Source organism: Ananas comosus, linkage group 17 (assembly GCF_001540865.1).
Source record: "Ananas comosus cultivar F153 linkage group 17, ASM154086v1, whole genome shotgun sequence".
Classification (NCBI taxonomy): Eukaryota; Viridiplantae; Streptophyta; class Magnoliopsida; order Poales; family Bromeliaceae; genus Ananas; species Ananas comosus.
Window position 1 is genome coordinate 6221623 of NC_033637.1, and position 12051 is coordinate 6233673.

At 33.9% G+C, this 12051-nt stretch overlaps 2 protein-coding genes and 1 long non-coding RNA gene across 3 annotated transcripts; 1 reads left to right on the forward strand and 2 right to left on the reverse strand.

The window, feature by feature from the left end:
- LOC109722926 lies at positions 346–1541 on the forward strand. The gene is made up of 2 exons (XR_002219572.1): positions 346–573; positions 1223–1541. It is a non-coding gene; the product is annotated as an uncharacterized LOC109722926 (long non-coding RNA).
- Positions 4069–5128, reverse strand: LOC109722925 (rapid alkalinization factor-like). Its single transcript, XM_020251100.1, has one exon. It carries the CDS (start codon positions 4917–4919, stop codon positions 4569–4571), a length of 351 nt encoding a protein of 116 aa, XP_020106689.1. The 5' UTR covers positions 4920–5128; the 3' UTR covers positions 4069–4568.
- On the reverse strand, positions 8372–10721 carry LOC109722670 (putative serine/threonine-protein kinase). Its single transcript, XM_020250778.1, has 6 exons — positions 10606–10721; positions 10174–10512; positions 9957–10072; positions 8855–9115; positions 8554–8751; positions 8372–8462 (listed from the first exon to the last, which is right to left on the reverse strand). Exons 1-6 carry the CDS (start codon positions 10694–10696, stop codon positions 8388–8390), a joined length of 1080 nt encoding a protein of 359 aa, XP_020106367.1. The 5' UTR covers positions 10697–10721; the 3' UTR covers positions 8372–8387.

Genomic DNA, 12051 nt, shown 5'->3' on the forward strand with positions numbered 1-12051 from the left:
AGCTTGAGCTTAAATAGGAAGCCCTTGTTGAAGATATTTTGAGAGGTTTGGATGTACTTTTAACTAATTAGTGCTTTTAATTTTTGAAAAACACTACCTGTAGTACACCCTTTGTAGCCGTGTACATTTTAACAAGAGGTTTACAGTTTCTTTACGATTTTAATATTTACGATTTTAATAAAAAAAATTGATAAGATAAGTGGATTAATAACTGTAACACCCCGTACTTTTAAACTTCTTTATTTGACTCCTATTCTTATTAAGTTTGGACCTTTTCGTAAATTCCTATCTTCGAGGGATTCGGCGGCATTTTGTTACTTAATTAGTATCTAACTTAATTAATTTTTTCCCTAACGGTCACCCGATCAATCCCTCTTTTTCCCCTCCCCTAAGACTCGCTCTCTCTCTCTTCCTCACCGCATCCGTACGACCTCTGTCGTTCCGCAAGTGCGCACGCGACGCCATCCGATCGTCGCCGTCATCCGTAGCCGCCTCCGCCGCAATCCTCTTTGGCCGTTATTTTTGGTTCACTATCGACGACATCCTGCCGTCATCTTCACCATTTTCGAGAAGGTTTTTTTCTTTCCCTTATTTTATCTCTATATCGAACCTTGTGATCATCCAACCTTCTTGTTTATCGTTATATTATTATTTTGAATACTCGCCTCATGATGATCGAAATTTAAAACTATCAAAATCTGATTTGCTTTGATCTAAATATGTATTATTCGATCTATCATTTTATCTTGTATTCCTATCTGATTTAGTTATATAAATCCTCCATATTCTACATGCTTCTTGTAATGCTCATTACCTGTTCGATAAAATGCCTAAGAGAGGGCGAACTTTGTTTTTGTTTCTAATTCCGATCCTATCTGATTGTAAATTGCCTATTAATATTTTAACATCTGAAAACCCTCTTTTCGAGCATTAGACGCTTTGTTTATGATTTAAAACTTTATTCATCTTATTTTGCTTCTTTGAATATTTTAGTTTTTGAAACTCTCAATTCTCTTGATTGTTAATTCAGTTTCTTCGAGTTCATTATTCTAAATCTCTTTCGTGCTCCGTTTTGCCCTTTTGCATGCATCTGTAGTCGACATTGTCGACCTATGTGAATCTATCCAAATTCGAACTTTTGTATAAGCTTGCTTTCTAAATATGTTCTCTTCGTAAGTTTATTTTTAAATAGCTTATAGAGAATCGTATATCTCTATTTTAGATTCCGACGATTGATCTCGTGCAATTTTCGATTGGATAGCTTCTTAACTTAGAAGCCGCTTTTGAGGTAAGCGATCGGACACCCGTTAGTTTTTTGTAAGATAATTTAGGAAAATATTTCGATTGTATGAAAATCTTATTTTGTAGATTTTAAAATTAAGGGTTAAGCATATTATTAAATATTTCTGTAAATTGAGCTTCAACTGTGATTGACAAGTTCTTTTAGCAAAATGAATTTTTGAAACTTGATAATCTGTTCTGTAAATTAGTGACTGGATAACTTTTGAAGTATGATGTCTCTTGGTATTCTGCTATACTAATGTTGGCCATGTCGACATGTATTTTGTTATAGAAGCGAGCTTCGTCTTTGTATTGCGCCTTCGGGTGCCTGCGCCTATTCGCGCCTCTGCTTTGTTTGCGCCTACAGGTGCCTCTGTTTTGTACATGCACCTTTGGTGCCTTTGTTCTGTTTGCGCCTTCGGGTGCCTTTGTTTTGTTTACACCTTCGGGTGTCTTTGGATCTCGCCAACGGATCATATGATATAGTTAGGTGCCGGAGACTTAAGATCTATTTCGTTTATTTGCTGAATGAGAAATGCATTTGAAAAAAAATTATAATTTCAGACCAATCTGAATTTTTGAGTTTTGATAAATTCTTATTTTCTAAATTTTGCAAATTAAAAATCAGTCGCTTGAATTAATTTTTGTATTCATTTATTTATTTGTATTGTATGCTTAATCCGACTAATGTGGTGTATGGTTGCTTACCCAAGTACCGAGACCGATTTGCCGGGCGGGGCTGAGACCGAGTGAACGTTAGACGTAGCTAGTTTTGATTTTTAGTCCTTTTAGTTTTTTACCTAGCATATTTAGATGTGAATATTTTTTTGGACTTCATAAATGATCGTTTGTTATCTTTTATTTCGTTGTTTCTTTGTACTCACCTTTATTAATTATGATATTTAGTGAACCGAATTTATGGTGTTTCTTAGTAAGCTTTAGTTCTATAGATGTTAGAATTCCATTTGATTTTAATTAAAATTCAATTTCTTAGTCTCATCCTATGATTCTTTGAATTTAGTGAAAAATTTGGTAATCATCTTTTTGCTAGCTTCCGTCTGATTCTTTAACCTTGCATATTTGCTAGTTTAGCAGATATGCGGCGTCTGTTACGCCTCGGGTTTGGGGCGTGACAATAACGATCCCAAAGAGACTATGGATGGAAGATTTACACCTACCGGTCTAGAGGCAGAATTACTCTAATTTTTATTAAGGCTTTGCTTGAAATTATTCTTAAACTATGCCATTTGTGTTAAAATAGTTTGATAGAAAAAAATGAATTATGCTGGTATGCTTTTAATAGTGCAAAGTTATTGGTGCTATTAAATTTTGGGCCTTTGGATAAAAAGATATGCGGTTAGGATGATAGTGATCCTTTAGAGTTGAGTGGGTGGTTAGTTGAATAGTATAATCTAATAGATAAAAATGATAAAAAAGATAAATTTAATGGCAGAAAACTTAATAGCACAAAGTACTTGGTGTTATTGGAAACACTCCAGCCGGACTCCAATAATATTTATTTTAGTTTTGTAAGTAATATTACGCTGCATATATTGTAATTACTTGATTAAGAAATAAACTTTGTGATTTTATTGAAATACCAAAAAAAATATTAAATAACTCTCGGTACCAAACAAAACCTAAATAGTTCTTTTATAATTTAGAAGTTGCTTTTAAGACTACATTTAATTATTGATGCCCTTATGCTAATATAGGGTTTATGTTTGCTTCTTAGTTGAGGTGCCGTTTAGTATTGAGAACTATCTCGCACAATTAGAGTTAGAAAAAAGAGTATAGAGATATATTTTTATGTTTTCTGATTAGATCATAAAAATTATGTTATAATCAACTTGTTACGATTTGCAGCATGATATTTTTTACAAATTTTTTTTCATTTTTCATTTTTTTTTTTTTACTGTATGTAACATATTCTTCTGTCATATTCAAACAAAGGCTAAATATATATTAAATCGCCTTCCACTTTAACCAAGAAAATATAGAAATTAAAAAAAAAAAAAAATGAAAAATTGTGCTCCTGTCAAAAGTTGGAGCTGCAAATACCAGCCCTCCATAAAATGACTCTCAAGTTGAACTCTCTATTTTTAACCATTATCTAATAAACTTATATATTTAAATTAATTATTAAATTAAAAGCTAAAATTTTACTAAAATAAATTGATATATTACATAAACTCTATATATCTTTAACTCATATTTTAAAAGATAATTTTGTGCTTACAAAAGTTCAACAAACTTGTACAAACTCATGCATTGGAATGGCTACTGTGGCACGAGATTGTACCGAACACTTATTAACACGGTACTATACGGTACATGTTGTGTCAATGTATGCTAATTTAGATAATAATATTTAAAATATTATATATTTTTATTATAAATTTTTATCAATGATTTTTATACTTTATTGATATAATTTCTTACTATTTTCTTTTTTTTTTTAAATAAGGTCTCGAGGCACACCATCAACACAGGTATCATATTGTGCCGATATTTTATCGACACCGTGGGTACGACATGCATCGACGAATACATACCCAAATATCTCCTTTTTGGGCCAGAATTTAGGCCGGCCCAAAAGTAAATACATATCTTCGCTACAATGATTCAAACCAAAAAGATAAAATATTAATTTTAAAAGGTAAAAATTGAGTGCCTACATATATTTTTATCCCAAAAAAAGGAGAAGAAAAAAAAAAAGCAATACAAAATAGATAAAAATTTTAAAAATAGGCTCCAATCTAGTCGATCAGAAAAAGGTACGAATTGTAAGATCACAACCAATACAAATTTTTAAGCCAGTCAAAGTGGATACAATCTCACATATCGCAACCACTCCTTTCAGATAAAATCATACAGAACTAACATAAATTATCGATCATTTAAATTTAGCTATCTAATTTTTTAAAATTTTAATTTTACTATCCAATTTTTTAATTTATTAGATTTGAGTCAGCCAACGATACTTTAACTTTAAAATTTAAATTAATTAATTACTTTAATAAATATATAACTTTGAGCATTACATGAAGCATACTAATTATATCTCAAAAGATAAGCGATATATTTAAATTTTAAAGTTAAAATATCGTTGGCTGAACTAAATCAAATAAATTAAATGATTAGATAGCAAAATCAAAATGATCAATAGTTCATGTAAGTAGTGTATGTTTTTACCATATTATTATGGAACCTAGTACGTTGCATCCAACGCTCTTATTTATTAGGGAGCTTCCTACTGAAGTTTTGTTTGTTCGGCAAAGATCGGGTCAGCGGTGCCCGGAGCGGCAGTGGTCGTAGATTTCACACCCGCGGCCGTGCTTGTTGCCGGACGAGGCGGGAACGCAGTTGCCGGAGTAGGGCTTGCCGGCGCCGGCATTGCAGGCGGGGCGGTCGGAGTTGAGCGCGCCGTAGTCGATGTTCTTCCCCTGCTCCAGGAACCTCCGGTGCGCCTCCGTGTCCATCAAAAACTCTGCTTCCAATTCCCGGTCGCCTATCCTGCTACTACTATCATTATAACCGCGCATGTTACTAGTTTTAGCCTCAGTGCCAGTTATGCACACCAAATAAGTACTCAAAATTAGAGAGAAGGATACAAGGAAGACCCTCTGGAGAGGCATTGTTGTATGTGTCTCTCTCCTCTCTTTTCTCTCTCCTTGGATTTGGGTTGTGTTGGAGAGAGAGAGAGAGAGAGAGAGAGAGGTGTATTGTAGGAGATGGGGTAAGTTGGTGGTGCAAGCACAAAGTTATTGTCCCCACTTTGTGTACAGTATGGGATTTAATGCGCTTGAATCGTATGAATTATGAGCAATACTATCCATACACTCTAGATTAGGACGTAAAATAGGCATTTTAGCTTTTGGATAGATGGGATTAATTCACTTGTCTTGTCTTGTTGTTATTATTTTATTTTTTAGTAAAATTTATTGAGATTTTGTGAACTTTTAGATGAACAAGGTATCAGATAAAAGTCCTATAATTCAATTTAGTTGAGTAAATACTGATGATATATCACTAATGTAGAAATAATACAGTAGTATTGTAATTGATGATGCACCAATTGTTAAAATGTTATACCACTTTTATATCAACGATGCGTTAAAATTTAGTCCACTAAATTGAATTGTAGAATTTGATTATAATAATTCTAAAAATTCGAGCCAAAAGTTACTTAAGTATCACACGTCCTATAGTTTGAGGACTAGATGTGCAATTTATTGTGCAATTTAACGATGCTTAATTAGAAACGTCCCAATATAGTCTAGTGTTATATTTGAAAGCGTCGATTAGAACGCCGGCAAATGAAGAATCGTTATGTATATATCAACACTTATGCAAAGCATCGGTAAAATATATTCGGACGGTTTAAAGCGTCGGGATATTTTAAAGTTCCGTAGAGTTTAGAGGAAAAGAACGGGAGCGTTTGTAGTGCGTTACAGGTGAGAAAGAACATGGGCCGGGGGAAATCATTATATTTGGGGGACCGACCGAGCAGCCGCGCGGCGTGCGTTGATCACAAACAGACTAGACTTGGAAAAAGAGTTCGGACCTACTTCTTTGGCAGTGCGCTGGCCGCACCCGCCCACCGAGGCGACCTGAGCTGTCATATTATCCGTAGCACGGAGGTCTCTGTACTACTAAATTATTTTTAATAATGCGACTTTTGAGTCGACGATTGGTTCTGTTGAATATATTTGAAAACTAAATAGTGAAACTAGTAATCTAAAAATGAATGGTTGAAATAAAAAAATTTATAAAAAATAATAATAAAAGACTTGAATTTAAGATCGAAGGTGCTGATCTTACTCTAAATGGTGAAAAAAATTTTTTATAAAAATTTCATCAGATTTGAATTATTTTATACTGTTAAATTCACAAACGTGTCACATTGACCATTAAAATTGTCAATTTTGATACCATTTGATCACTTGCCAAATAGTGTCGAAAATTTATGAAATTTAGTTTCTAAATATTTTCAATAGTGTAGATCAAGTCTAATGGAGCTGATCCTTGATTTAAAAACCGCAACATTGAAAATAACTTGGTAGTCCGTATAGTGGAGCAAACCTAGCTCAAAAAAAGAAAAAATAATTGCCTATGTATCTTTCAAAATTTCTGAACTATCTGACGTATCTCTATTTTCTTTGTTTCAAATATTATGCCCATCGTATATTTCTTCGTTATTCAATAATACCTCCGCTGTTAGTCTCTGTTAAGTCATCTCAAGTTAAAATCAGATTAAATTTTTACCATAGTTAAAAAGAAGTTAAAATATCTTTTTTGTCCCTGACTTAAGGGCGAGTAAGAAAAGTCTGCTGTTAGAATGATATATATATAAAAAAAAATCAAAATATCTCTTTTTGCAACTAACTTAAGAACAAATAAGAAAAGTTATTGATGGTTCAAGCACATATTTAAAAGGGTAAAATGGTAATTTCATAAAGATAACGATTATTCTTAACTATTTTGAACATTAAAAGGGTATTTTTAATACTAGTTTTCAAACATGATTAAATAAGAAAGTCACGAACCTTACATGGGTATATAAGTAATTATCCTAATAAAAAAATTAAAAAAATATATAAAACTTATATGAGCTATGGACTACTTCAATTCGGCTATTCAATACTTTAGAAATGTAGTTTTATTGTCCAATATTTTAATTTATTTGATGTGAGTCGGTTAACGATGTATTAACTTTAAATTTTAAGCTAATTATTTAGTTTAATAAATTTATAATTATATGAATTACATGAAATATACTAACTAAATTTGTAAGGATAAACATCGCATTCAAATTTTGAAGTCAAAGTGTTGTCGGCCGATTTAAGTCAAATAAATTGAAAGGATTGGTTGTAAAATCCAAAATGTGAAAAATTGAGTTCTTTGAATCAAATGATCCATAGTTTAGATAAATTTTGTACATTTTTCTCTAAAAATTACCATGCAACAGACGTAAAGAATCTCCTTGAGAAGAAGCAATTATTATTATTATTATTATTAATAAATTATAAAATATACTTAAATTCTAAAATACTCTCTTTCTACAAAAAGCCTCATGCAATATTAATGATAAAACAAATGAATCTGAAGGGACGGTTTTTTCAAGAATTATAATATTTTAAAAATACTATATATTTTATTATTTAAAATAATAAATGTGTTACTAATTTATCATACTACTTGTGTTGAAAAATTATTAGAAACTTATATATTCTTGTTAATAGAATAACTAATAATTCCCTTTCTAGTATGAGAACAAGAGTATTTCCTAACTCATGGTAATCTAATAAATCAACTAAAAGATAGGCTCTACTACTAGTAACCATTTAAATTCAAAATACAGATTCGGAATTCATTTCGACTTTAAATTTAAATTTAATTTAATTTGCAAATACGGCATGCATCACACGTGCACTATAATAGTAGTATAAAGCGTTTCCTATTAAAACTTTATATAATTTGGATACTTTTGCAATGTTAAACTTACAAATGACTCCCCTCGATTATTAAAATGGTTGATTTTAAATCCCTTCAGTAACTAAGTAAATGATATAAAAAATTTGCAAAATTTGTTTTCTAATAGATCAAGTCTAATGAAATTAATCTAAAAATTCCGTCATCGAAAACAACTTAAAGATACGAAGAACTTCGTACTTTTGAAAGCATATTAGCCTGGTTCGACCCTTTTTCCTGCTAAAAATACCATATTTTGCATATCCAAATTAGATGGTTCATCAGGCCTGCGCAAAACTGGTTCAATCCATTCATGTCTTAAAAAGAAAACCACTTTGCTGTATACATCAGAACAACAAAATGATCAAGGCACAACAGAATCTACCACCAATTTTCTTAGCCATGAATTTCTAGATAAATAAATCCATTCATACTCTCTTTTCTGCATCTGAACAGCGGTTTACGATACAACGATCGCGCAGATCGATTCTCATTTACATCAAGACAATCTTCCTCCAGCTTCTGTAGTTTCTGCACATATTTCTCATAACCACAGCCACAAACTACTAACTCATTAGCCACTTACAATGAAAGGCTTGTGTATATGTTTGCCATATATCTTACATATATATCTACACTTCACTCATTTCCGAAGAGAGCGATACTGAGAGGGATTGCATGTGGGTCACTTTCCTTGTTCGCGCAGCCTGTGTAGAAGAAGAACAGAAACAGTGATCAGTGGAAATTTGTATATACATTTAGAATTTATGTTGACGAAGGAAAGGTGGTTAGATCAACCATGCCGGATGTGTTACTGCATGCTCTATCCATCTCCTCGACGAGATCCTTTATTGTCGGGCGCCCTTTGCTCGAGCTAGCAACGCAAAGAACGGCAACTTGTAATATCGATTCGAAGTCTCCTAAGTTGAGCTCCCCTTTAAGCCTCGAGTCGATGATATCGTCGATTGGTCTCTTTCCATTAACAACATCTTTTGCCTACGCATTAAATTTCGGATATCAAAAGGACCGAAAGTAAAGATGCAGAATGCTTGCCAATCTATGTTTGGATTCAAATTTTATATTTATAAATAGATTGTACCCTCTTTGTTAGAGAATCGCGTGCTTGAATGTCCAACTCGATCACTTTTCGGCCGGATAGAAGTTGCAAGGCCACGATGCCGAAGCTGTAAATATCACTGGCACAAGTAAGCTTGGCATGAACTATGTACTCGGGATCCATGTAGCCTATGGTTCCCCTAACATCTGTGAAAACTTTGCTCTCTTCCATCTTGAGCAACTTCGCCAAGCCAAAGTCTGCGAGCTTTGGCTTCATATTCTCCGTCAATAGTATGTTTGTTAGCTGAAATACGGCAAATCAGCATTGCAATAAAGTGTGTTATTCGAAGAATCCACCTTTTGAGTACTGGAAAAATCATGCCGTACCTTTCTGAAATTTAGAGCAATTGTAAATGGCTAACCAACTATAATCAGTTTTAGACCTAGTTTGGTAATGCGGCGACTAAAAGCACTATTCGTACATAATGAAAACCCCCCGAAAAAATCTAAAAGTACTTACAATCTTCTCTTCTTTTATATTATAAAATTGCGGTTGCAACCGTCACTGGAGAAGCACGTAGCCTATATAAAATTGTGGTTGCAACCGCCATCAGAGAAGTATGTGGCTATATGCTTCTCCGGTGGCAGCTGCAACCACAATTTTAAAGTATCGGAGAAGGAAAGATTGAAAGCATTTTTAGAATTTTTGGATCCTCTATAGTATAAAAATAGTACTTTTAGCCACCACATTATCAAACTAGGTCTTAGTCAACTAGCTAACCCCAATTTTCATCACGCCAGCTCGTAACAGTCACTGATTAATAAACTTTTGATTACACCCCACTTTTTTTTTTTCAACGTTTAGATGAGCTTAAGGAAACTTTTAGTAAATTTGAATTTAATAAGACTGATGCTCGTTATGAAAAAGTGGTGTGAATCAGGGCCTGGCGTTTTATTGAGAGGGATAGGTTGCTCATGCAGTTCTTGTAGCTTGCTAAAGTTCGGTTGATGATGATCTGTAATTGACCTATAGTTTGGGAGGACCTATTCCTTCTTGTGTGTGGAAAGATGCTGAGATTTTTAGTTTGTTTTAGCAACATAACTCACAATGGATATCTTTAAATTTTGGTTGAATCACCTCTCACCTTGATATCTCTATGAACAATACAGCCATCGGGATGAGTGTGAAGAAACCTCAGAGCAACAGCACAATCTCTCAGAATATTCACTCTTGTAGCCCATGAAAGAACTGAATCATTCCCTGCCAAGAACACCATGAATGCATAAATCTTAAGTTGCTATTAATAAATAAGAAAAAACCAAAAGGACTAAATGAGATTTTCGGAGAATTTAAGAGATTACTTAAAAGGTTGTGAGCCAGATTTCCATTAGAACAGTACTCATAAACCAAGTATTTCTCTCCATCCTCATCACAATAGCCAAAGAGGCCAACCAAGTTCACATGGCGTATCCTCGAGAGGCCTTCGACCTCCCAAGTGAAAGATTCCAACATTGCAGTCTTAAATATGTGCTTAATCGCTACGAGCTGGCCACTAGGAAGAACACCCTGGTAGACTTGGCCTGCACTCCCCGAGCCGAGGCACACCTTTGTATTACCGTAGTTTATGGCCTTCTCGATCTCAGCCTTTGTGAATTTATAGAGCCCTGACCATTTATCGATCACTTTTCCTTGCATTCTCCCTTGTGAATTAGTAACAAAGATAAATGTATTAGTCTATTAAGGTTCCTCTACAATTTAAATAACTCAAGTTCAAGTTCCTTGATAAAATATACCTTCTGTTGGATTGTCTTTCTCAGAATTTTTATCAGAGTTCTGGCTTTGCAAAAACTTCACGAGAATAACCGCAAGAATCAATCCGGACATTGCAACAAGAGCCACGAGTATCGTGTTGACGTAACTACCTGATGTGAGGGCCGTTAGATAGAGATTATAAGTGAATATTAGAGGGAAATCTTTAATAGAAAAGCAGCAAAAGAAATAATTTAGTTTGGCAATCGCACTTACGCTTATGCTTGTGCTCGATGTAGGCAGTATCTGGAAAGGGAACGAAAAAAAAAAATGAGAAAATTTCCAACCAACTGGACATACAGAATTATGGGATAGTATCATAATGATCTCTAATGCCCATTAAATTGCGAGAAAATAAATAGACTATCAGATAATAGGGCCATTTAGCCATTCGCAAAAAGCCCAGATAATGGCTCCATTGCTCTGTATAGTTTTGAAATGTGACCTGCAATTTCGTAATGAATGTTGCTAACAAACCCACTTCATAGCCACAACCATAATCTTTTTTTTTTATTTTTACTATTGACTTTATAGTTGTTTTTGACAACTTTGAGATTGAGTAATGAACAACAGCATTTCCTAATATTTCTCATTATTGTTGTACTTGAATCAAGTATTGATGCCTAAAGTGACATGAATAGCAAAAATTTCAAATAAACACAAACTATGATTTTATAAATGATCATACTATTATTTGTAATTATTTGAACAACACATAGATGGCAAAAATGAGAATCAACATACAGTACCTGCTATAGAATTCAACGCTGGTAAACACCTATAGAGCTCTCCAACAAAAGTTTTATTCCTTATTCCACTAGAAGCAACAGCAATAACAATTGCAATGGAACACATCATATTTTCCATATCATTGTCCTTCACTTGAAGGTCCGAGACCACATAATCGATCATGTTTGATATCTCCTGAGTGCACGCCCCACATCGGTTGTAAAAGTTTGGTTCATCGAACTGAGAGCAATTACTAATGACACTACTAAATCGATCACGATAACTGTTATTATTGAAAGAAGACATCGTGAGGTTCGAGCACTTCCCGCTTTCGCGAAGCAAGTCATCCAAACCGCAAGAGCTAAGGGAGAAAGAATTTTGTGCTTGGAGAACCGATGAGCAATTCCGAATTCGTTTTTCGGAGAGGAAGATTTCTTGGCTGTCGGCGGCCTCTAGAGCCAAAGCTTGTGACAAGGACTCGAGAGCATATTGACAGCACCTCGTTGTTCTGACATGGCCCCATACTGTAATTTGATCATTAGTAGCGGCAATGCATTCTCCGACAGGTTCATATGGGTACATATTGAAGTTGAGACCACATGCTGAAAGTAACTAAAAGAAAAATTAGTGCTCTAGTCTACCTCAAAAAAGAGAAAACTTCCGCGTCAAAAGAAGCAAATTACTCTGTTAGAACTAGTCAG

What these genes read in the sequence shown, in the direction of transcription:
- LOC109722925 (XM_020251100.1), bottom strand. Translation starts at nt 4,919, where the DNA reads ATGCCTCTCCAGAGGGTCTTCCTTGTATCCTTCTCTCTAATTTTGAGT.
- LOC109722670 (XM_020250778.1), bottom strand. Translation starts at nt 10,696, where the DNA reads ATGTCCGGATTGATTCTTGCGGTTATTCTCGTGAAGTTTTTGCAAAGC. An exon ending in TTGTTCATAGAGATATCAAG is followed by an intron (nt 9,116 to 9,956) that starts GTGAGAGGTGAT and finishes GCCGTATTTCAG; the next exon opens with CTAACAAACATACTATTGAC. An exon ending in GCAGTAACACATCCGGCATG is followed by an intron (nt 8,463 to 8,553) that starts GTTGATCTAACC and finishes TCTTCTACACAG; the next exon opens with GCTGCGCGAACAAGGAAAGT.